At 54.4% G+C, this 25,647-nt stretch overlaps 2 protein-coding genes across 8 annotated transcripts in view; one reads left to right on the top strand and one right to left on the bottom strand.

Annotated features, from left to right (window-relative positions):
• Nucleotides 1–6,125, bottom strand: part of LOC119567944 (Fc receptor-like protein 5) — a 47,180-nt gene extending 41,055 nt beyond the window's left edge. The window contains exon 1 of one of the 2 annotated variants that reach the window (XM_043526878.1): nt 5,367–6,125. The gene's annotated coding sequence lies outside the window, so the exon portion shown is untranslated. Of the gene's footprint in view, nt 1–1,668; nt 5,087–5,366 lie in introns of those variants that run through there. The other variant, XM_043526877.1, reaches the window with a different exon arrangement.
• On the top strand, nt 5,019–24,969 carry LOC119567943 (immunoglobulin superfamily member 1-like). Of its 6 annotated transcripts, XM_043526851.1 has the most exons (10): nt 5,089–5,254; nt 5,391–5,429; nt 7,261–7,566; nt 8,958–9,263; nt 12,402–12,707; nt 15,847–16,152; nt 19,246–19,575; nt 20,137–20,238; nt 22,472–22,593; nt 23,725–24,969. In XM_043526851.1, the coding sequence occupies exons 1-10, from the start codon at nt 5,224–5,226 to the stop codon at nt 23,869–23,871; spliced, it is 1,995 nt and encodes a 664-aa protein (XP_043382786.1). In that variant the 5' UTR covers nt 5,089–5,223; the 3' UTR covers nt 23,872–24,969. The 6 variants fall into 6 exon arrangements, with proteins under 6 accessions (XP_037771795.1, XP_043382789.1, XP_043382788.1 ...); XM_037915867.2 differs by lacking the exon at nt 7,261–7,566 and having other exon boundaries at nt 5,019–5,254; XM_043526854.1 differs by lacking the exon at nt 12,402–12,707 and having other exon boundaries at nt 5,087–5,254.
• The last annotated feature ends 678 nt before the right edge of the window (nt 24,970–25,647 follow it).

Raw genomic sequence — 25,647 nt, 5'->3', positions numbered from 1 at the left:
GTTCCCCACATAGGAACTGTTAGACTGTAATCAAGACCCCCTTAACCTTCTCTTTGTTACGCTAAGCAGCTCGAGCTCCTGGAGTTTCTTATTATTAGATGGAGCCGCCCTCCTATGACGTTATGGGTGTAATATAATATCTCATTGAAAGGTGACAGGGCCAGAAAGAGTTAATTAACTCACAGACTGACCTGACCCATGGCCGAACTTTAAAGACTGGTTAGGAAGAGATGGAAATGAACAGAGCTTTGAAATGCAAGTCTGTATTGTTAGAGAGAGAAGGGGAGATGTTTGCTCAGGTCTTGTGATGTCAGCAAACAAGTCTTGTCTATGGCTATAGCTTTGATTCAAAGATCAAAAGAGGAATATTAACATTTAGGAAGACACTAGAGTGAAATATATTATTGTCTCTTTGAAGTCTGTGGTAACCTGTATCTAAACTGTTTAATGGATAAATTATCCTGTGCTAATTGCCAGGATGTTTTGGAGAAGGAAAGTTAAGCCGATTGTTTTCTCAGGCCAAAAGGCTGCTGGAAATGTATAAAAACCCTGGGACACGATCCTTCTTCATCTCAGATCTGCTTTGGGTTTCAAGAGGGGGAAACCTTAAGCCATAAAGATTGAGATCCCCAGTCACTGACTGGAGTCACCCTGAATATGGACATTGGACTATAACCTCTGGCCTATTTCTAAAAAGACTTTTGACAACTACAGGCTCATCTCTGCTCTGTATCTGAACCTCAAGAATTGAATTCAAGTCTGCATGTGTATTGAACTTTTAACCAACACTCTCTCTCTCTCTCTCTTTTCTTTTTTAATAAATTTTAGTTGAGTTAAAAAGAATTGACTATAGTGTGTATTTTGGGTAAGAGCTGAGTTATCATTTGATCTGGGTCAGGGGCTTGGTCCTTTGGGATGGGAAGAACCTTTTCTTTTATATGATGAAATCAGATTTTCAGAATTTATCATCCCATGTTTGACAGGTGTGTCTGGCTGGAGGTCTGAGGCTGGGTACTTTAGGGGAACTGCATTATTTGGGCTTCTGAGTAACCAGGGAGGTGCTAGCTTAGAGACTAACAACTTTATTTGAGCATAAGCTCCCACTGACCCGCAATCTGCAATCTGCTGCCCCCCCCTCCCATGCACAGAGGAGATAACAGGCTGGGTGGGACCCAGACTGTGCCAAGGTGCAACTCAGGGCCAAGGCCAGGAGCCCTGGAGAGAAGCTGCCTTTCCCACTGGGGATTAGAGGCATAGGGAGAAGAGCTGGAGTATGCCCCAGCATATGTTTTCTGTCCATCCAGGGAGAGCAGGTGAGGGAATGTTAAGTGTGGGAGGGTCCTTCATCCACCTGGGGCACCCCAAGATCACCACACTCTGCATCCTGGGGAAGTGGGGTGCAAAAATGGGGGAGGGTTGTTGATGTAAATGGTTCAACCCAAGATCCCCGTTCCCATCAGGGAATTCACCCCATGTTCTTCATCCAGGGGATAGAGGCAGAAGAGGACGGAGAACCTGTCAGCCAACCATCAGACCTGCCTAGCAGTAACTAGAAGGCATTCAAGAGAAATGAGCAAAAAGAAAAGGAGTACTTGTGGCACCTTAGAGACTAACAAATGAGGAAGCTTGGCTGGATGTGGGGAAGGGAGGGGAAGTTTTCCCACCCACCATGTTTCCTCTGGAGTCTTGGCAGGACCTGCTTTTAATGTCCCGCTGGGGGGTGCTGGGTCTGTGCCCCTGGCCCTGAGTCTTGTGTGGGAGCAGAGAGCCGGGGAACAGAGAGAGCTCCCCCCTCCAAACACAGCCCCATCCTGGTGGGCCCTGCCTAGGGGGACTGAGTGTAATGGGGAGGTGGGTGATCAGTCTCCTTGGCTGTTCATCCCTCGCTCTCTCTGCTGAGGCTGCCAATAAGAGGCTGGGTAGCACCCATGGAGACGGGGGCATCTTCTCCCCTGCGGCCTGCACTGGGACCCACCAAAGGGACCCCCAGGGAGGCATCAGCTGGGGTAGCTCTTCCACCCCATTGGACATGGGTCTGGACTGGAGTTGCTGCTCCTGGGGCTGGATCCATGGGAAATGCCTGTGAAAGGGGTGGCCTGACCCACCTAGGGGGATGACACGGGGCACCTGGGAATCTCCCTTTCCTTTGAATCCCAAACATCAGAGTGTGAGAGGAGGGGGATCCCCACCCCCCACCACAAGCATCTCAGCAAGGACAGGAGACATCGTTACCTGCAGGAGACACCAGCCTGGGGAGAATCTGGAGAGAGGCTGGAAGAGAAGAGAAGAGAAGAGAAGAGGAGAGAGCTCTGGGGAGGGGATGGGGCCAAGTGGGATGGAGGGATGTGGGGCAGGGTGGAGGAGGAGTCTCCAGACAGAGGGGTGAGGGCCGAGGGAGGTCACTTACCCAGCAGAGGCAGAAGGAGAGTTAGCGCCATGCTGAGCTGATCGATCTGGCCTGGGAGCTGGGTTCTCAGTTCAGCCACCGGCCCCATCTGGGTGCAAGGAGGGGGCGGGGCCCCTCCCCTCTGATGGAGGCAGAGGAAGGCACAGCCTCATTTGCAGTCACTGCTCAGCTGGGCGGCCGGACAGGCAGCAGCATCTCAGGTAAGGAGGGGCTGAGGGCAGTTGACCACTTCCCGCCACCATCTCCAAGCCTTGCACTGGCTTTTGTACTTCAACGCATTGCGGGTGGGTGGGGCTGGAGCAGCAGCCCCAAGGGGCTGGATCTTCCCAGGCTGCCCCAGGGTCTCAGGTCGTGTAAAGGACCCTTCTTTGCGTTACATTGGTTTACACCCACTGGGGAGCTATGGGCCATTGACCTCAGCCAGGGATCTGGGCCATTGACCCCAGCTGAGGATCTCGCTCATTCACAGTGATGACTCTGAAGCCAGGCCCTTGGTCCTGCTTTGGATTTAGGGTGGGATGAAGGGGATGCAGGGGTGGGGGAGCCTGGGGAGAGATGGAGAATTATGTTTATGTGGGTTTAGTTTACTGGCCTTTTTGTTTATCCCCACACGGGAGCATCTTTAAAGTGATGCGGCTGGAAGGCTCCATCTTGAGAGAACAAATCACTGCTGGGTTTGAGCTATGAAACAGCAGCTGTGCCCCAGCCCTGATGGGGATGCACTTCGGTAGGTTGCTGGAGCATTCATGGTGCCTAAAACCCTTTCACATCCTGTGGAGGTTTCTCAGATCTCACTCTTGGACCTTCCACCAGAGCCTCCCCCTCCAGGCTGAAATTCCAGGGGAGCGATTGCAGCCCAAATGGGTCACCTTGTGGAGAGAGTCCAAGGCATAGAATGAAGGTACCGCCTTCCCAGAACAAGCCAGAAGCAGGAGACGAAGAAGATGAGGCTGTTGGTGAGGCAGAAGGAGCCACCTACCGCCAGCTCCTGGACCCAGAGGAAGCTGCGAGCTGCACAAGAGAGGAGAATCACAAGTGGAACCAGCAACCAATGGATGCCACAAAGGGCGGACCTTGTCTCCTGTTGGTTAGTATATGAGCATGGTGCAGGGTTGGGGTGCAGGGAGGTGCAGGGGAAAAGTGCCCCTGTTGAGCCCCCGCCCTGCTCCCTGCAGCACCGTGCCCCAAGGGCAATGCATTGAACGTGGTTGGGGTCGCCCAACCTTGCTGAGCATGAGAGATCGGAGCTCACGAGGCAGGACATGGTGTGAAATGGAGCCCGGAGGGTTAATGACCCTTCATGGCTCCTGGTGTTTGTGTCCTCCACGGTCTGCAACAGGCTCCCAGGCAGAGCCCACAAGGACAACAATGAAAGTCTCTGGCACCCTCCATCCCTGAGACACTCCATTTCTTTCTCTGAAAGTTCATCAGGCAGAGTTTTCTACGGTTCCGACTCAGAGCAGGGAGAGACGTGACGAAGCTGGGGCTTTGCTTGTTTTTTCAGTGATGTGTGGGACTCTGTTTCCCTGTGTATTACTGGTTTCACGGGGTGCTGGGACAGGGAGTTTGGTGTTACAGAGGGCCAGTAGTGGCATTAGGGACCCTGGACATCAGCCTGGAGAATGGAGACCCCAGCGACCGGTGACCTGGTGACTGCGAGGCTCAGCTCAGAAGTCACAGCTGGTTCTGGCCAGTGGGAGGACAATGGGCTGTGGAGAGAGGACCCCGGTGACCCGACCAGCTGGATCCAGCCAGTGGGGAAACAAAGGATGGATGAGATGAGAGGAGAGGCTGAGAGGAGAGGAGAGGAGGCCCAGGCAACCTGTTTACCTGGGACAAAAGATAAAGGTCAGAGGCAAGGCTTGGGGGAAAGTGATATTGGATGCCCAGCTGGAAGGAGGGGGCTGTTGGACTGGGGAAAGAGAGCAGCCAGAGCCCCTCTGGATGCAGGAGAGACCCTAAATGTGCTGAGGGTTGCTAGGCCTGAGGGCCTGGAGAGTTTCCTAAGTTGTGTTCAGATGCTCGATAAACCCTTCTGCTTTATGCTGGCTGAGAGTCACTCCAGTCTAGAGATGAGGGTGGCATTATTCCCTCTGGGCGTGGAGGCCCCGGGGGGCCAGAGCGAGGGGACTCCCTGAGGGCGCCCACGGCAGGCACGCTGAGGGCTCAGAGAGGTGAGGTTCCAGGAGGCAGAGGGGCTTAACCCCCAAGAGAGAGTGGACCCCCGAGAAGGGCTGTGATTCTGAAGGAGGTTCCTCCCAGGGACCGCACGGAGCCGAGAGAGCACGAGTCCTGTGAGTCCGTGACAGAGGCACAGAACCTCTAAATGTTAGTTTAAAACACACCCCCAGGGCCACAACAGGACCAGAGGGCTGGTTTTAGAGTCATCGCCATGAATGAGCGAGATCCTGAGCTGGGGTCAGTGGGACATAGCTCCATTGGACTCAAAGGGGAAGATCCCCAGCTGGGCTCAATGGGCCCAGATCCCCAGCTGGTGTAAACCAGTTTAACTCACCTTAGGTTCCTTTAGCCCCGCTGAGTCCCTAGCCCACCCCTGGAGGTGTGAGTTACCTGGGGCTGTTGCTCCAGCCCCTCCCACCAGCGTCAGCTGTGGGAAAAGGCCAGCTCCCCTCCGCACGCCCTGCGCACAAGGAACCGGTGTCTCTCCAGTCCCCGAGCTGAGCGGTGACCACGCCTGAGGCTGTGGCTTCCTCTGCCTCCATCAGAGGGGAGGGGCCCGTTCCCCTCCTTGCACCCAGACGGGGCCGGTGGCTGAGCTGAGAACCCAGCTCCCACCCCAGAGCGACCACCTCAGCATGGTGCTAACTCTCCTTCTGCCTCTGCTGGGTAAGTGACCTCCTTCGGCCGCCCTCCCTCCCTCTGTCAGTCTGCCTGGTGATCCCCCCACCTATGTCCCTCCATCCCCCTACTCCCCCCATCCCCTCCCTGGAGCTCTCACCCCAGCTCTTCTCTTCTCTTCCAGCCTCTCTCCAGATGCTCCCCAGGCCGGCGTCCCCCGCAGGTAACGACGTCTCCTGTCCTGGCTGAGATGCTGGCGGTAGGGGTGGGGAGGTCTCAGACAGTGGGGGTGGGGATCCCCCTCCTCCCACACTGTGATGTTTGGCATTTCAAGGAAGGGGGGATCCCTAGGTGCCCCCTTCTCATCCTGGGTGGGTCAGGCCACCCCATGCACAGGTGTCTCCTGTGGAACGTGCAGCTGCATCAGCTCCACTCCAGAGCCACGACCGTGGGGCTGGAAGAGAGACTCCAGCTGATGGCTGCTTGGGGGGTCCACGTGGTGGGTCCCAGCCCAGGCCGTAGGGGAGAAGATGCCCCCGTCTCACTGGGCGCTACCCAGCCTCTCATTGGCAGCCTCAGCAGAGAGAGCGAGGGATGAACAGCCAAGGAGATTGAGCACCCACCTCCCCATTACACTGAGTCCCCCCTGGGCAGGGGCCATCACCGTGGGGCTGTGTGTGGAAGGGGGGAGCTCTCCCTGCCCCAGCTCTGGGCTCCCATGGTGGACTCAGGCCAGGGGCACAGACCCAGCACCCCCTCAGCGGGACATTAAACGCAGGTTCTGCAGAGACCCCAGAGGAAACATGATCGGTGGAAAAACTCCCCCCACCCTTCCCCACATCCGCTTGAGCTTCCTCATTTCTCTTTCTCTTTGAAGCCTTCTAGCTACTGCTCGGCAGGTCTGATGGATGGCTGATGGGTTCTCCCCCCTCTTCTTCCCCTGGCCCCCGTGATAGAGAACTTGGGGTGAATACCCTGATGTGAATGAGGGTCTTGGGGTTGAAACATTTGCATTAACAACCCTCCCCCCTTTTTGCACCCCCCTTCCCCTAGGAGGGAGAGTGGGGGATCTTGGGGTCCCACAGGTGGATGAAGGACCCTCCCACACTTGTCATCCCCTTACTTGCTGCCCCAGGATGGACACAGAGGGGATCCTGGTGCTCCCCAGGCACATGAAGGACCCTTCCCCCCCAGCTCCGCTCCTCATGCCCCTAGTCCCTGGTGAGAAAGGCAGATTCTCTCCTTGGCTCCTGCCCTTCTCCCTGAATTGCTCCTTGCAACAGTCTAGTCCCACCCACCCTGTCATCTCCTCCACCCACAGGATGAAGGAGCAGCAGATTTAGGGTCAGTGGGAGGATATAGGGGTAAGCAGGCTGTGGGATGGGGGGTGTTAAGTTTCACAGATGGGGGGAGCTGGAATTTGCCTAGAGCACAAAGTGTCAGTCCATCTTCTAGTGAGAGACTCCAGGAGCTGGAGGTGTTTAGTGTAACAAAGAGAAGGTTAAGGGGGAGTTGATCACAATCTAGCAGTTCCTACCTGGGGAACAGAAATCGGACAATCGACGGCTATTCAGTAGAACAGACAAAGACCTGACACGACCCAGTGCCTGGGAGCTGGAGCTAGACAAACTCAGACAGGAAATAAGGTGCAGATTTTTAAGAGTGAGGGGAATTAACCACTGGGACAATTCCCCAGGGGTTGTGGTGGATTCTCCAGCACTGGCGATTTCTGAATCAAGCCTGAATGTTTCTCTCAGAGATCTCCTCTAGCTCAAAGCAGAATCAATTCATGGAAGTCCTAGGGCCTGGGTGACAGAGGAGGTCGGACTCCATGATCACAATGGTCCCTTCTGGCCTTGGGATCTATGAAAAGACCCCAGAGGGAGAGAGAGCGAGACGGACTGTGGTATAATTCCCAGCGTGGGGGTGGCTGCTGAGCAGTGAGATGAGGCTGGTTTGCGATCATGTCTGTCCAGGACTCATCTCTTCCGCCTTCTCCCTTCTTATTCCACCATGGCCTCTCCCTCAACAGTGACCCCCTGCCTCTCTTCTAGATCTCTCGCCAGCCCCCAAACTCTTGCAGGAGTACTGGTACACAGTGTATCTCTCAGGGGAGCAGGTTAACCTTACATGCTCGGCTCCTGAGCGTGAGGAGGTTTCAGGATACAGATTCTTCTATCACAAAGGGCAGCAGGACCCCAGCATAGTCCTCAACCCTAATGCTGGAGCCCGGCTGGAGTTTACAGCAGAGAAGGGAAATGCTGGGTTATACAGCTGTGCATACTGGAGATTGGAATCCAACCAAGAGATCTTGTCTAGGAACAGTAGCTCCGTCAGTACCTCCGTCACCAGGGTCCCAGGTGGGTGCTGTCAGGGCCACCCTCTGTAAACCTACAGCCCTGCAGCTGCCTGGATTCCTCAGTCATGATTCCTGTCAGGGGAGGCATTGGTTACTATCATGTTACCCAACCCCCTGCCGGCACCAATATGCCAGGATCCCTCACTGCCCATGTGTATGGGAAGGGAAGGTGCTTGGCCCCTGGGGTGAAAGCACCATAGGACACAAATTAGTCTATCATGGCAGGGATTTGGTCTCCAAAGAGGTCCCTGGTCCCAGTAGAGTGACTGGGTGGTGCTCACAGCTCAGACAGAGACCACCCAATACCTTACCCCAGCTGGGAAACATGTGGGCACCGTGCAGCGTTGGGGTTCAGTGAGGTACAAGGGTGCAGGGAGTTTCCTTGGCGAAGTCTCCAACCCTTCCTAATTCCTGAAATGAAATTTGCCTTGTAATATCGGCCCCTCACCTCCCAGGTCCTCCCAGAGATCTCTGCTGGGTCTGACCTTCTTCTATATCTAACGCTGACCCCTGTTTTCCAGACCCCTCTGTGGCCCGGTCCCTCTCCCTGGGCTGTGATCTCCCCGGGTACCCCCCTGGAGAGCCAGTTCCCCTCACAGGCTGGGCTGGGATCGTCAACATGCAGGATTCGGAGGTGACAAGCTCTCCAGCTCCTGTTGCCCCTCTTAGCGCCAGTGCGGGGTCAATACCCATCACACGGAGTCAAGGTTTGGGGACTGGAAAACCTCCCCAGCCCCATCACTCCCCGTCCGTGCAAACGCTCCCTGCGATGCAGCAGAAACATTAGTTTAAAACTCACCCCAAGGCCCCAGTGGGACCAGGGGGCTGGTTTCAGAGGCTTCGCTAGGAAGGAGCGAGATCCCAGCCGGTGAGAATCAGCAAAATCCCCGAGGGAGTCTATGGGTAGAGCTAGATCAATGTGAATGGGCCCTAGCTCCTTTGGAGTCAATGGGGCCAGACCCCAACTGGCGTGTGTGATGCTCCCACGGGGGGTACCCAGGGCTCTGAGGCACGTCGCTACCACCTGCCCTTAGTGCAGGGAAGCCTGGTCTGTGCCTGCTGGGGGCAGCTCCCTGACACCCCCGGCCTCAGCCACACAAGCCCTCCCCTCCCAGCCCCTGCAGGCTGAGCTGGCCCTGGGCAGGAGCTGCCCCCTCAGGTACCAAGGAGGGGACGCTGGTCCCACTGGGTTTCCTGGCAGTGAGATCTCTGCTGCTCAGTGTGTGCATGGCCCGGCAGGGACGTGGTTACTGGGCACTGAGCTGGGGCTGGCTGGGGTCTGTGTCCAGGATCCCTCCCTCTTCTGCTCTCTCTCTGTATCTTCCTCTGCTTCTGTGTCACCAGCCTCCAAAGTAGGAACCGTCTCTTCCCCGACCCCCTTGTCTTTTCCAGCCCCCCTGCCGGCTCCCCAGCTCACCGTGTCCCCGAATCAGCCTGTCTACGTAACGGGAGAAACTGTGACCCTGACGTGCTCAGCTGACTGGGCGTCCACTGTGTCCGGGATCCGGTTCTTCAGAGACGGCCAGGAAATCCACTCCAAGGAACTCTCCCCACCTTGGTACAGTTACACTGAGTTCATTCCACTGTCGGAGGTGTCTATATCACAAGCCGGAACGTACACCTGTGAATCCTGGAAGACAGTGTCTGGGCGAGAGATCCCATCGGAGAGGAGCCGACCCATCTCCATAACAATGACAGGTGAGACCCCTCTGTCTCCTGCTGTTTGCTGGCCCTCTGGCAGGGTATCTCTCCTCCATTCACGGGGTGAGACACAGCCCAGTCACAAGCTCGGGACAGGGCCACCCACCGGGTTAGTGTCACTCCCTGGCTCTCTGGATCCTGTGGTGGGTTTTGCAGGGGCATTGCTGCTATTTTAAGTTTTGCGGGATCCCAGGCAGAAATAACATTTGAAAACTTGGCGATGTTTATTGAAACAAATCCCAAATCTCCCCCTTTTCTGGTCAGTGTGAGGCCCTGGTGTCTGACATGCCTTGGGGGGAGCGGGTCCCAGCTGATCACTAAAGTTTGGCACTAAGAGAGCACTGCTGTGGGGCAAGCTCACAGCCCTGAGCACTGCTGTGGAGAGCTCGCAGCCCTGTTGTCCTGCCTTACAGAGCAACCAGGTCTAAGGACCCAGCCCTGCTGCTTCTTTCATGATTATCATCAGGAGATGGATCAGTTTCTGTTGTCACCCCTGCCAGCATGAATACACCAGGATCCCCTACTGCCCATGTCTGTGGGAGACAAAGGGACACCCTGAGGTGCTCGGCTCCCGAGGGTGAAAGCACCATAGGATCCAAATTCTTCTCTGAAAGGAGGGATGTGATCTCCAAAGAGGTCCCCGGTCCCAGTGGAGTGACCAGCTGATCATAGAATCATAGAATATCAGGGTTGGAAGGGACCTCAGGAGGTCATCTAGTCCAACCCCCTGCTCAAAGCAGGACCAATCCCCAGCTAAATCATCCCAGCCAGGGCTTTGTCAACCCTGACCTTAAAAACCTCTAAGGATGGAGATTCCACCACCTCCCTAGGTAACCCAGTCCAGTGCTTCACCACCTCCTAGTGAAAAAGTTTTTCCTAATATCCAACCTAAACCTCCCCCACTGCAACTTGAGACCATTACTCCTTGTTCTGTCATCTGCTACCACTGAGAACAGTCTAGAGCCATCCTCTTTGGAACCCCCTTTCAGGTAGTTGAAAGCAGTTGTTGCTCACATGTGAGACAGATAGCACCCGTCCCTTAGCCTTGGGCAACCAGGTCCAGCCAACAGATCCCACACCATAAGGCCCTGCCTCCAACTGGGTAACATGTGGGCACAGTGCAGGGTTGGGGCTCAGTGAGGTACAGGGGAGCAGGGAGTTTCCCATGGAGAAGTCTCTATCCCCCTCTCAATGTCTGAGATGAATGTAACCTGCTAACATCTGCCCCTCACCTCCCAGGCCTTCCAGAGATCCCAGCCGGGTGTGATCCTCTTCTGTATCTAACCCTGATCCCTGTTTTCCAGACCCCCCTGCAGCCCCGACCCTCTGCCTGAGCCCTGATCTCCCTGGGTACCTTCCCAAAGAGCCTGTTCCCTCACATGCTGGGCTGCCCCTGGGGTTACAAAGCTGCAAGATTCCAATTCAATGTGGTGGGGACATGGAGCAGCTCAGCTGGGGGCTTATCTGGGGGTAGCTTCACGCGAACCCTGAATGTCATAGGGGCAGGGGGGTTCTGGGTCATGCACCTGCTTCTACTGGATACGCCTGTCCAACCGGGAGATACCAGCTGGGAAGAGCCAGTCCCTCTCCACCAGCCTGCGGGAGGTGGCATTGGACAGTGAGATCAGGGTGGCTTCTGTGTGTTAGGGACTTTGTTCATCTATCTCCCCGTGCTCCTCATTTTGTGGTGGTTCCCCCCTCGATCTCCATTCCAGACCCTCCACCACCCCCACGCTCTCTCCTGTCTCCCTGCACCCCGTATATATCCGAGTGGAGTCAGTCACCCTCAAGTGCTCGGCTCCCAGGAGAGAGAGGGTGACGGGATACAGGTTCCTCATTCAAAGAGCGGAGCAGATCCCCAAAGGCGTCTTCAGCCAAGGCACCTCGGTGATCAGCACGACTTACTCAGCAGACAGCAGGTGTGATGCTCCCCGGGGATACCCAGGGCTCTGGGGCATGCTCCTACCACCCGCCCTTAGCGTGAGGAAGCCCGGTCTGTGCCTGCTGTGGGCAGCTCCCTGACTCCCTAGTCTCAGCCGCACAATCCCTCCTTTTCCAGCCCATCAAGACTGAGCTGGCGCTGGCTGGAGCTGCCCCGCTCAGGTACGAAGGAGGGGACACTGGTAACACTGGGTTTCCCAGCAGGGAGATCTCTGCTGCTCAGTGTTTGCATGGCTCAGCAGGTAACCTCTGCCCCTCACCTCCCAGAGATCTCTGCTGGGTCTGACCTTCTTCTATATCTAACGCTGACCCCTGTTTTCCAGACCCCTCTGTGGCCCGGTCCCTCTCCCTGGGCCGTGATCTCCCCGGGTACCCCCCTGGAGAGCCAGTTCCCCTCACAGGCTGGGCTGGGATCGTCAACATGCAGGATTCGGAGGTGACAAGCTCTCCAGCTCCTGTTGCCCCTCTTAGCGCCAGTGCGGGGTCAATACCCATCACACGGAGCCAAGGTTTGGGGACTGGAAAACCTCCCCAGCCCCATCGCTCCCCGTCCGTGCAAACGCTCCCTGCGATGCAGCAGAAACATTAGTTTAAAACTCACCCCAAGGCCCCAGTGGGACCAGGGGCTTGGTTTCAGAGGCTTCGCTAGGAAGGAGCGAGATCCCAGCCGGTGAGAATCAGCAAAATCCCCGAGGGAGTCTATGGGTAGAGCTAGATCAATGTGAATGAGCCCTAGCTCCTTTGGAGTCAATGGGGCCAGACCCCAACTGGCGTGTGTGATGCCCCCACGGGGGGTACCCAGGGCTCTGAGGCACGTCGCTACCACCTGCCCTTAGTGCAGGGAAGCCTGGTCTGTGCCTGCTGGGGGCAGCTCCCTGACACCCCCGGCCTCAGCCACACAAGTCCTCCCCTCCCAGCCCCTGCAGGCTGAGCTGGCCCTGGGCAGGAGCTGCCCCCCTCAGGTACCAAGGAGGGGACGCTGGTCCCACTGGGTTTCCTGGCAGTGAGATCTCTGCTGCTCAGAGTGTGCATGGCCCGGCAGGGACGTGGTTACTGGGCACTGAGCTGGGGCTGGCTGGGGTCTGTGTCCAGGATCCCTCCCTCTTCTGCTCTCTCTCCGTATCTTCCTCTGCTTCTGTGTCACCAGCCTCCAAAGTAGGAACCGTCTCTTCCCGACCCCCTTGTCTTTTCCAGCCCCCCTGTCAGCTCCCCAGCTCACCGTGTCCCCGAAGCAGCCTGTCTACGTAACGGGAGAAACTGTGACCCTGACGTGCTCAGCTGACGGGGCGTCCACTGTGTCCGGGATCCGGTTCTTCAGAGACGGCCAGGAAATCCACTCCAAGGAACTCTCCCCACCTTGGTACAGTTACACTGAGTTCATTCCACTGTCGGAGGTGTCTATATCACAAGCCGGAACGTACACCTGTGAATCCTGGAAGACAGTGTCTGGGCGAGAGATCCCATCGGAGAGGAGCCGACCCATCTCCATAGCAGTGACGGGTGAGACCCCTCTGTCTCCTGCTGTTTGCTGGCCCTCTGGCAGGGTATCTCTCCTCCATTCACGGGGTGAGACACAGCCCAGTCACAAGCTCGGGACAGGGCTACCCACCGGGTTAGTGTCACTCCCTGGCTCTCTGGATCCTGTGGTGGGTTTTGCGGGGGCATTGGTGCTATTTTAAGTTTTGCGGGATCCCAGGCAGAAATAACATTTGAAAACTTGGCGATGTTTATTGAAACAAATCCCAAATCTCCCCCTTTTCTGGTCAGTGTGAGGCCCTGGTGTCTGACATGCCTTGGGGGGAGAGGGTCCCAGCTGATCACTAAAGTTTGGCACTAAGAGAGCACTGCTGTGGGGCAAGCTCACAGCCCTGAGCACTGCTGTGGAGAGCTCGCAGCCCTGTTGTCCTGCCTTACAGAGCAACCAGGTCTAAGGACCCAGCCCTGCTGCTTCTTTCATGATTATCATCAGGAGATGGATCAGTTTCGGTTGTCACCCCTGCCAGCATGAATACACCAGGATCCCCTACTGCCCATGTCTATGGGAGACGAAGGGACACCCTGAGGTGCTCGGCTCCCGAGGGTGAAAGCACCATAAGATCCAAATTCTTCTCTGAAAGGAGGGATGTGATCTCCAAAGAGGTCCCCGGTCCCAGTGGAGTGACCAGCTGATCATAGAATCATGCAATATCAGGGTTGGAAGGGACCTCAGGAGGTCATCTAGTCCAAGCCCCTGCTCAAAGCAGGACCAATCCCCAGCTAAATCATCCCTGCCAGGGCTTTGTCAAGCCTGACCTTAAAAACCTCTAAGGATGGAGATTCCACCACCTCCCTAGGGAACCCAGTCCAGTGCTTCACCACCTCCTAGTGAAAAAGTTTTTCCTAATATCCAACCTAAACCTCCCCCACTGCAACTTGAGACCATTACTCCTTGTTCTGTCATCTGCTACCACTGAGAACAGTCTAGAGCCATCCTCTTTGGAACCCCCTTTCAGGTAGTTGAAAGCAGTTGTTGCTCACATGTGAGACAGATAGCACCCGTCCCTTAGCCTTGGGCAACCAGGTCCAGCCAGCAGATCCCACACCATGAGGCCCTGCCTCCATCTGGGTAACATGTGGGCACAGTGCAGGGTTGGGGCTCAGTGAGGTACAGGGGAGCAGGGAGTTTCCCATGGAGAAGTCTCTGTCCCCCTCTCAATGTCTGAGATGAATGTAACCTGCTAACATCTGCCCCTCACCTCCCAGGCCTTCCAGAGATCCCAGCCGGGTGTGACCCTCTTCTGTATCTAACCCTGATCCCTGTTTTCCAGACCCCCCTGCAGCCCCGACCCTCTGCCTGAGCCCTGATCTCCCTGGGTACCTTCCCAGAGAGCCTGTACCCCTCACATGCTGGGCTGCCCCTGGGGTTACAAAGCTGCAGGATTCCAATTCAATGTGGTGGGTGCATGGAGCACCTCAGCTCAGGGCTTATCTGGGGGTAGCTTCACGCGAACCCTGAATGTCACAGGGCCAGGGGGGTTCTGGGTCATGCACCTGCTTCTACTGGATACGCCTGTCCAACTGGGAGATACCAGCTGGGAAGAGCCAGTCCCTCTCCACCAGCCTGCGGGAGGTGGCATTGGGCAGTGAGATCAGGGTGGCTTCTGTGTGTTAGGGACTTTGTTCATCTATCTCCCCGTGCTCCTCATTTTGTGGTGGTTCCCCCCTCGATCTCCATTCCAGACTCTCCACCACCCCCACGCTCTCCCCTGTCTCCCTGCACCCCGTATATATCCGAGTGGAGTCAGTCACCCTCAAGTGCTCGGCTCCCAGGAGAGAGAGGGTGACGGGATACAGGTTCCTCATTCGAAGAGCGGAGCAGATCCCCAAAGGCGTCTTCAGCCAAGGCACCTCGGTGATCAGCACGACTTACTCAGCAGACAGCAGGTGTGATGCTCCCCGGGGATACCCAGGGCTCTGGGGCATGCTCCTACCACCCGCCCTTAGCGTGAGGAAGCCTGGTCTGTGCCTGCTGTGGGCAGCTCCCTGACTCCCTAGTCTCAGCCGCACAATCCCTCCTTTTCCAGCCCATGAAGACTGAGCTGGCGCTGGCTGGAGCTGCCCCGCTCAGGTACGAAGGAGGGGACACTGGTAACACTGGGTTTCCCAGCAGGGAGATCTCTGCTGCTCAGTGTTTGCATGGCTCAGCAGGTAACCTCTGCCCCTCACCTCCCAGAGATCTCTGCTGGGTCTGACCTTCTTCTATATCTAACGCTGACCCCTGTTTTCTAGACCCCTCTGTGGCCCGGTCCCTCTCCCTGGGCCGTGATCTCCCCAGGTACCCCCCTGGAGAGCCAGTTCCCCTCACAGGCTGGGCTGGGATCGTCAACATGCAGGATTCGGAGGTGACAAGCTCTCCAGCTCCTGTTGCCCCTCTTAGCGCCAGTGCGGGGTCAATACCCATCACACGGAGCCAAGGTTTGGGGACTGGAAAACCTCCCCAGCCCCATCGCTCCCCGTCCATGCAAACGCTCCCTGCGATGCAGCAGAAACATTAGTTTAAAACTCACCCCAAGGCCCCAGTGGGACCAGGGGGCTGGTTTCAGAGGCTTCGCTAGGAAGGAGCGAGATCCCAGCCGGTGAGAATCAGCAAAATCCCCGAGGGAGTCTATGGGTAGAGCTAGATCAATGTGAATGAGCCCTAGCTCCTTTGGAGTCAATGGGGCCAGACCCCAACTGGCGTGTGTGATGCCCCCACGGGGGGTACCCAGGGCTCTGAGGCACGTCGCTACCACCTGCCCTTAGTGCAGGGAAGCCTGGTCTGTGCCTGCTGGGGGCAGCTCCCTGACACCCCCGGCCTCAGCCACACAAGCCCTCCCCTCCCAGCCCCTGCAGGCTGAGCTGGCCCTGGGCAGGAGCTGCCCCCTCAGGTAACGAGGAGGGGACGCTGGTCCCACTGGGTTTCCTGGCAGTGAGATCTCTGCTGCTCAGAGTGTGCATGGCCCGGCAGGGACGTGGTTACTGGGCACTGAGCTGGGGCTGGCTGGGGTCTGTGTCCAGGATCCCTCCCTCTTCTGCTCTCTCTCCGTATCTTCCTCTGCTTCTGTGTCACCAGCCTCCAAAGTAGGAACCATCTCTTCCCCGACCCCCTTCTCTTTTCCAGCCCCCCTGCCTGCTCCCCAGCTCACCGTGTCCCCGAAGCAGCCTGTCTACGTAACGGGAGAAACTGTGACCCTGACGTGCTCAGCTGACAGAGCATCCAATGTGTCCGGGATCCGGTTCTTCAGAGACGGCCTGAAAATCCACTCCAAGGATCTCCCCCCACCTTGGTACAGTTACACTGAGTCCATTCCACTGTCGGAGGTGTCTAGATCACAAGCCAGAACGTACACCTGTGAATCCTGGAAGACAGTGTCTGGGCGAGAGATCCCATCAGAGAGGAGCCGACCCATCTCCATAACAGTGACAGGTGAGACCCCTCTGTCTCCTGCTGTTTGCTGGCCCTCTGGCAGGGTATCTCTCCTCCATTCACGGGGTGAGACACAGCCCAGTCACTCAGCTCCAGCCAGGGCCACCAGCTGGGTCAGTTTCAAACCCACCATGGCTGGTTAGCGTCACTCCCTGGATCTCTGGCTCCTCCAGTGGATGTTGCGGGGGGGCTATAGTGCTACTTTGGGTTTCAGGGACTCCCAGCCAGCAGTAACATCTAAAACTTGGGGGCCATCTCTTGTCAGTGTCAGGCCCTGATGTCAGACACGGGGGTGGGGGGCTGGGCACCCCAACAGCATGGAGAGGCTCCTAGCTGATCTGAGAAGTTTGTCACTTAGAGGGCACAGCTGTGGGGGAACTTTCAGCCCTGTCATCCTGGCTCACAAGTCTTCTAGTTCTACGCCCTCAGCCCCGCCACTTCATTCATAATTTTTATGAGAAGATTGATCAATTTCTGATGTCACCCTTACCCACTGCTGGCACCAGTTCATTGGGATCCCTATGGCCCATGTGTATGGGGGGGGGAAGGTGCTGCCCTGAGGTGCTCGGGCCCTGGGCATGAAAGCACCATTGGATACAAATCCTTCCCTCAAAGCAGGGATTTGGTCTCTAAAGAGGTCCCTGGTCCCAGTGGAGTGACCGGCTGATGCTCAAAGCTGAGACAGACCACCCATCCCTTACCCCTGTTGGGCACTGGGCAACCCAGTCCAGCCAGTGGATCCCACACAGAGATACCCAGCCTCCTGCTGGGTAACATGTGATCACAGTGCAACATTGGTGCTCAGTGAGGTGCAGGGGTGCAGGGAGTTTCCCACAGAGAAGTCTCCATCCCCCTCTAATTCCTATGATGAATTTTACCTGGTAACATCTGCCCCTCACCTCCCAGGCCCTTCCAGTGATCCCTGCAGGGTGTGACCCTTCTTCTGTATCTAACGCTGACCCCTGTTTTCCAGACCCTGCTGTGGCCCCTACCCTCTCCCTGAGCCCAGACCACCTCTGGTACCTCCTTGGAGACCCTGTTCCCCTCACATGCTGGGCTGCCCCTGGGGTCAAAAAGCTGCAGGATTCCAATTTGACATGGCAGGAGGATGGAGCATCTCAGCTGGGGGCTTATCCAGGGGCAGCTTCACTCACCCCTTGAGGATCACATCTCTGGGGTCTCTGGGTTCTGCACCTGTGTAGCGGGTACCCCCATCCAGCCGGGAGATCCAAGGTGGGAAGAACCAGCCCATCTCCATCATCCTATGTTAGACGGCACTGGGCAGGGAGATCGGGGTGGTTTGTGTCTGTGTGTGTCAGGGACTTTTCTCATATATCTCCCTTCCTCATGTTGTGGGGGTCCCCCTCTCTATCTCTATACCAGACACTCCACCTCCCCCCATGCTCTCTTTGGACCCACTTCACCCTATCTATATTTGAGAGGAGCCGGTCACACTCAAGTGCTTTGGTCCAATGAGTAAGGAAACAACAGGGGATATAAGTTCTTAAATCAAAGAGGGAGGCGGATTTTCAACGGGGTCTCCTGCCAGGACACCTAGCTGATTAGCACAACTTACATAGCAGACAGCAAAAAGTACACCTGTCTGTACTGGAGAGTGGAGTGTGGATGAAAGATTCCATCTGAAAGGAGCCCTGGTGTCAGTGATGGGTGAGACCTATTTCCACCTGGTGGTGGCTGAGACTTGAGGGGCATCACTAGGGAGGGCCCTTCTCCATCCCTTCCCAGCCACACCTGGGAATTGTGCTGCTGGCACCCCAGGCCATGCCCTGCCTCTCCTCAGCAGTCCCCCCAGCCTGACTGCCCAGAGACCCGTTAGCAGACCCTGGGGCAAACGCCCCTCTGCACTGCCCCATCTGCCCCAGATGCTCCTCTCCACAGAACAATCGTCTTCCCCTCCCTCTGCTCTCCAGACCAGCCCCAGCCTCTCTGCTTCGCCCTTTCCCCAACCCATTCCTCTTAGGCACAGACCCCGCAACCAAGGAGGAGAGCTGATCTCTGACGTGGTCCCCATCTCAACCAGGAGGGGCCAGCTGGGGCTCACAGCTGAGGCAAAGATACCAGAGCCCCAGGCCTGGGTAATCCAGGCCAGTCAATGGATCATGGATCATACTTCATAGTTTCCCAACCCAGAAATGACCACTTTGTCCAACTAATCTGACCTCCAACATTGCATAGGCCAGAGAACTAGAGCAGGACCAGCGCTAACATCTTTCTGACCCCTGCTTCTGCCTCTTCTGATTCCAGTTCTGCTTATTATCCTCTTTCCCTCCTTCCATGCTGGACTCTAGCCTTTGAATTAACATCTGCTCCTTTTATTCCCCTCCTCTTCTGCCCCCTCTTTGCTCTTTCATGCTCCTGATGAGCCTCACGCTACAACATTCAGGTCTAACATGGCTGCCCAACTGGGAAAATGGCCTCCTCACTGCCTTACATGCCCAGCTAACTGGCAACATGGCTTCTATTCTGATGTCATCACAGCCACAAAACAAGGCTGCTCAACACAGCCAAGGACATGTCTATCCAATATGGCTGCCTGATTTCCAATGTGTGGCTGCCCTTCGGAGAGCAGCACAACATATGGCTACTCAACATAGCCAAGAACATGGCTGCCCAACGGACACAGATCTGGGCATCCAACAGGCCACCTTGTGCCTCTCCCCTCTGGGGAGGTAGAATCCCAAAGGGGCCACCCAGCTCTCAGCCAGTCTGGCCAGAGTGGGCGGGATCTACAGAGAGAACTGGGCCCTCCCTATCTACCAAGGTCTCCATAAATATCAGGGGCTGGAGCATTAGTAATAGAGGGGTGACAGAAAATGAGTCACGGCCTGGTGCCCCTGGCCACCTTCTGACCCCCACATCCCAGCCCCGCCTTGTATCTGAAGGAAGCCATCCCGACCCCCTAGCCTGGCTCTCGCTCATTTCCGTGGGGAGCCCCTCAGGGTGCTGAAGAGAAGCACAAGACTCTGGAGTGAGAATAAAGTTCAGCTGTAAATAAACTGAATTCTGGGCACCATCTCCACTTTCTCCACTGCCATGCCTCTGCTGACCCCTCTCCTTTTTTAATCCCCACAGATCACCCTCCCCTGCCTTCGCTGAGCATGGATCCTCCATCCGGAGTGGTGAGCGAAGGGTTCCCCCTGCTTGTCACCTGCATGGCCCCCAGGGATGCTAATCAGCGGAGGTTTCACTTCTACAAGGACAGTGTCAAGCTCGTTCCTGGGGATGCAGGGTCTGAGATCAGCACCACAGAGCCCAGCACCAGCTCTATGAACATCTCTGTGCTCAGCATCCTGCAGGCCAGTCCCAACAACATTGGGGAATTCACCTGCGAATATGAGGAGAACGTGAGTGGGAGGTGGATCCCATCCCACAGGAGCCACGCTCTGAATGTCACTGTGACAGGTGAGACTTCCCTAATTTTTTTAATCCAGCCCTCTGATTTGCTTCCATTGGAGGAGAACCATCCCCAGGAGCTCTCGTGGGAAAGGGAGGTCAGATGAGGTGACAGATGTCACATGGCGATCGAAGCCAAAGTGGAGATGAAAACCCCCCTCTTTCCCCATGCCCTTTCTATCTATGATACTTCCATGACCCACGTGACCTATTATCTGAGCTCCTCACAATGTTGTTAATGGATTCAGCCCTTCAGTGCCCATTTTAGAGATGGGGAATAGAGGCAAAGAGAAGAGTCCCACAGGGTGTTTGCTGTATAGCAGGGAATTGAACCCCCATAGCCAGTGTTGAAGGCCAGCCCCATAGCCACTGGATCATCCTTCCCCTCTTTGGAAAGGGGAGCAGGCTGTTCCAGACAGAATGTGCAATAGACAATATAGTGAGGGGCTGTCATCACAGCAAATTTGTTTCAAGGGCGGATTCCTCTGTGGGTACCAGACCTTTTGACAGGGCTGCCTAGCTGTTCTCATGTCCCCTTCCCTCCCTTTTCTTTGTCTGCGGCATGAACAGCCTCACACTATACCCGTGATATTCTGCTGAGAATTGGTGGTGTCTTACTTCTGACTGGAGCCCTGGCTGCTCTGCTCTGCTATTGCCATAGGAAGAAAAGAGGTGGGTGAAAGGGGGCAAGGGGCTGTGATCTCCCACCTGCTTTTGTGATATGGTCTCATCAAAAACTATTCTGTACTGATCAGTGTAAATAGTTTTAAACCATTAACAACCACAAAGAATCCTACCACCATGTGGGTATGGAAACCAAATTCTAAAATATGCATGGTAAACGAGGTATTTACTTTTGAACGAGAAGACAAAGTACAATAAGAAGATACAGTTCTAAAAAATATTTATGGGCTTTCCAATGTGTATTGGTACACGTTCAATTTATTAACACATATGTCAAATAAATCAAACATCAGCTGAGTTGGTTAAGACAAATCATTTCATTTGATGTGAGCACTAAGACCTTTGCTTGTGGTTAGGGTGAAGTGAGGGGTAAAATAATTTAAAATTTGCAGACATCTTTATGTCTCTGTGCTGGGAAAATATATATATATAAACAAATGCAGTAACTCCTCACTTAACATTGTAGTTATGTTCCTGAAAAATGCGACTTTAAGCAAAACGATGTTAAGCGAATCCAATTTCCCCATAAGAATTAATGTAAATAGCAGGGGTTAGGTTCCAGGGACATTTTTTTCACCAGACAAAAGACTATATTATATATATATATATATATATGTATACACATACACATACACACACTATTAGTTTTAAACAAACAATTGAATACTGTACACAGCAATGATGATTGTGAAGCTTGGTTGAGGTGGTGAAGTTAGAGGGTGGAAGAGGGTGGGATATTTCCCAGGAGATGCTTTACTGCTAAATGATGAACTAGCACTCGACTGAGCCCTCAAGGGTTAACACATTGTTGTTAATGTAGCCTCACACTCTACAAGGCAGCACAAATGGAGGGAGAGGGGACAGCATGGCAGAGAGAGAAAGAGACACACACCCTGTGTGTGTGAGAGAGAGAGATGTGCATTGCCCCTTTAAGTGTGCTTACCTCACTCTAAGTACATTGCCTTTTGAAGTAGATCAGCAAGTTGAGACAGCAAGGTGAGGGCTCTGGCTGGAGGTGCGGGCTCTGGGATGGGGCGGGGCCGGGGCTGGGGCTGAGGAGTTTGGGGTGCAGGCAGGCTGCCACAGGGCTGGGGCCAGAGAAGAGGACTCCACAGTCCCCCAGCCCTCTCCCCCCCCGGCAGCACACTCATCCAGCACCATCACTGCATGTGCTCCTAGGGGCCGGGCCCCTCTCGGGTCCCAGAAGCCCCCTTGCCTCCCCTGTAGTGGGTGCCGGGGGGGAGGCTGCCATCACATGTGGCCCCCTCCCCTGCTACAGCCTGCTGCCCCTCACCATAGCCTCATAGGGGATGGGGCTGCCCCTTGCCCAGCATGGGGCAGGAGTGGTGGCTGCAGGGGGGAAGACACGGATCACGCGGTCAGACATTCATCCAAGCCCCAGCAGCTGCTCAGGTGAGGTTCAGACACCATCTCCCGGAAGCCCCCTCAGCGTCACCTCCCGGTGGGTGCGACCGGGCTGCCAATCGTGTGAGCACCTCCTCCCTCCGCAGGTGTAGCAGCCACCTCAGCCTGCCACTGGCACCGCTCTTGTCTTGTAGGCAGCAGTGGCCACCGCCGCCACCGGCAAGGGAGCACAGAGCAGAGCTGCAGGGCAGCCGCCCACTTGAGGCAGGGACGCTGCGGGCCCGGGGCAGGCACGCGGGGGTGGCAGACAGGGCCGGGGGACACTCTGGAGGAGGCAAGCGGGGGTGGTAGACAGGGCCGGGGGAGAAACCCAGCTCTGAACATTGGTGGAGCCGGTCCCCCAGGCCCTGAATATTCCTGGAGCCTGGGCACTACAGGCCCATATAACTCGCCGCCCCTGGTTATAAGGGAGCATTGCACAACTTTAAATGAGCACGTTCTCTACTAGATCAGCGATTTAACAACGCAACAACATTAACTGGAAAGGAGTACTTGTGGCACCTTAGAGACTAACCAGTTTATTTGAGCATGAGCTTTCGTGAGCTACAGCTCACTTCATCGGATGCATAGCAAACATTAACTGGGACGACTTTAAGTGAGGAATTACTGTACAGATAAATTGTTGGACCGTTTTCCCCCTGTGCCCTGGCAGAAGCCCCAGAATCACACATGCACTGAAATCAATAGTTACACAGCGGAGTTTACCTTCTTCTTTCTCAAGGTTGCACATTGTAGCTAGGCATTGCCTCACAATCTCTCCCCACCTCAGCTCCGATCTCATCTGGTTCTTTTTCAGTTCCAAAGCCTCTGAAAAGCACCAAGGGATCTGAGCCTGGAGAACACACCAGGAACCTGGATCCTGGTCGTGATAATGAGGGATCAAAAGCCACGTGTGCCGGAGCAGAGCAGATGGAACAGGTAACGTCAATGGATTTATAGGCTAAGCTTCAAACCCCAGCACAGTCCAACCACCTGGAAACTGCATGGCCTGAATCTTTTGCCCCGTCCTGTGGTGCAGCTGCCTCTCTGGTAACAGATAACAGCCACAAAGAGATGCTGCACAGGGTTTGCTCACACAGGAGGCAGGGCTGGGAATTCATCATCCCTTTCCCCATCACCCCAAACTCCATTGAATCACAGAAATGTAGGGCTGGAAGGGACCTCAAGAAGCCATCTAGTACAGCCCCCTGTGCCAAGGAAGGATTACTTAAACCTAGACCATCCCAACGGGGTGTCCAATGGCTCTTCAAAACCTCCAGTGATGGACATTCTACAGCCTCCCTAGTCACCTGTTCCAGAGATTAACTACCCTTCGAGATTGAAAGAGTCTCTTAATATCTAACCGAAATCTCACTTGCTGCATATTAAGCCCATTACATTTTGTCCTACCTTCCGTGGATACAGAGAACAATCGAGCACTGTCCTCTTTCTAATGTCATGTTAGAAGATGGTTCTAAGGTCCCCCCCAGCTTTCACATCTCCAGACTAAGCATGCCCAGTTCTTTCACCCTTTCCGCATAGGTCATATTTTCCAAACATCTGATGATTTTTGTTGCTCTCCCCTGGATCTTTTCCAGTTTGTCCACATCTTTCTTAAAGTGAGCGGCACAAAACTCGACACAATACTGCAGCTGAGTCCTCACCAGTGCCAAGTGGGACAACTGTTACCTCCTGTGTCTTACATACGACAGTCCTGTAAATACACCCCAGAATGATATTAGCACGGTGCTGCTGAGACAAAGGCTATCGACTCATATGCAACTTGTGCTCTACTAGAACTCCTTTTCTGCAGTACTGCTGCCGTACAAGTTAACCCCCTTTTGTCCTGCTGCCTTTAATTTTTCCTTCCTAAAGGGAGTACTTTGCACTTCCCTGAATTCCATTTTACTGATTTCAGGGGAATTCTCCATTTTTTTGAGATCACTTTGATCTTCTCCTCCAATGTCTTTGCAACTACCTCTTTTATAGGCGTAGTCTCCACTCCAGCATCCAAGAACTTAGTGTCCGTGCACCCCTCCCCATTACCATTTCTCTTTCCTCCCTCACCAGGGCTCAGAAGTCACCTACGCACTCATGGTATTCCCGGCCTCACAGGCCCACGCAACCCAGACGACAAAAAATCTAAAACCCGCTGAAGATGAGCATGTGCTGTACAGCGAGATAGTGACAACACACACCTGGAAGGCAACTAAATAAGGAGGGGAAGCTCTCTATACGTCTCTCTGCATGTTCCCCCCTCCTCCAGGCGTCCATATCCTTAACCCTTTATACCCCAAGAGCCCTTTTATGCCACTTGGCAATGGGCACACCCAAAGCACCGCAGACAGAATATTTAGCCAACCGGCATCTTGTCAGGTATCGTATAAAAACTAGTAACCCATTGGTCATGAACACCACTGCGTGATGTATGCACGGATTGTGTAGAAAGTGTTATGTTTGTATGCTGGAAATATGTTATGGAGGTAGTTGATAAAGAAACCAGCCCTAGACAAAGGAAAGTGGATTCATGCATCTGCGTGAATCAGGCTAACTGGCAGATAAGAAAAACAGCCTGGCTTGTGTGCTGCTGGCCGGTCTGATGCCCACTCTTGCCCAGGCTGCAGGTATTAGCTGAGAACTTACAACCTCATAACTGGAGACCAGACCAGGTCACCTGTGTGTTAGATTTGCTCTAAATAGGTATTAGTCTTCTAAGAATGTCTTTAGTGTTTAGACTCTACGAAATGCTTGTATGTTGCTGCCTGCATTAACCTCACGGATAGAGTCCATATCCCATGGTGTAAGGTGATAGTTAAGTGTTTGCTCTGAAACTGTAAACGCCCACAGTCTGGAGAGAAACATGAACAAGTGTGAAATACAAGTTTTCCACAAGAGGTGTTATTTCCTGCCCAGCAAAAGAAAGCCCATAGATACCAGACAAGCCATTGTGTAACGTCAGAGGACAAAACGCTTTGTTGATTGCATCCCCCCACCCATATAGAGGAGACGTGGATGGGAACTTCTCCCCTGCTCTTGAAATCTGGGGGAAGGAAATAAAAATCCCTGACAAGAAGAAATTGCATCTTTTTGGCTGTCTGAACTCAGAAAGGCCAGAGACTCTGAACTGAAGCCAGAGATCCCCAGGGGCTGCCTCCTACATCTACCCTGAAAGACCCTTTGAATTGACAGATCACTACAAATCTGTCACTTTTCAGATTTACGTGGTAGCTCATTGGCGTGTCTCTAATTGATTGCTTTTACCTGCAGATAACTCTCGTATTCCTTTTTCCTAGTTAATAAACCTTTATAATAGGATTGGCTACAGGCATTGTTTTTGGTGCAGGATCTAGGGTACAAGTTGATTTGGGGTAAGTGACTGGTCTCTTGGGCCTGGAAGCAACCTAAGAGAGACGTGATTTTTGGTGTAAGTGACCATTGTGACGGGATCCCCAGGATGCAGGCTGGGACCATTGGACCCCTGTACCCCCTGAACTCTCTGCAGCCTGGGCTGTCTCTCACGATGCTTTGCTAGTGACTAGCAGCAACCCCTCCAGGCACTGTGATCACTCAGCACAACCGCATGTGGAGCCCCACCCCCAGCTGTATTATATGAGTGCTCCCAGAGCCACTCATGAATCACACAGAGAAAAGCACCAGCCAGATCCCCCCAGCTCCCAGCACTGCACCTTAGGAATATACCCTCTTGCTCTGCTCAAGATGAGCTGTGAAAACCTATTCACTGGTTCAGCACTTCATCAATGGAAAGAGGACATACGCCAGCCTTTGCAAACCTGAGCAGATTTGCCCCACACTTCAAGCAAACTCACTGGTAAAGATAAACAGTTAAACAAATTTATTGACTACAAAAGATAGATTTTAAGTGATATTAAGTGATAGACAAAAAGTCTGAGTTAGTTACCAACAGAAATAACATATAAGCATGCAGTCTAAATGCTCAACCCTATTAGACTGGGCAAAAACTAGACTAAGCAG

This window comes from Chelonia mydas, chromosome 13 (genome assembly GCF_015237465.2).
Source record: "Chelonia mydas isolate rCheMyd1 chromosome 13, rCheMyd1.pri.v2, whole genome shotgun sequence".
Classification (NCBI taxonomy): Eukaryota; Metazoa; Chordata; order Testudines; family Cheloniidae; genus Chelonia; species Chelonia mydas.
This window is presented reverse-complemented; position numbering and strand designations above follow the sequence as displayed.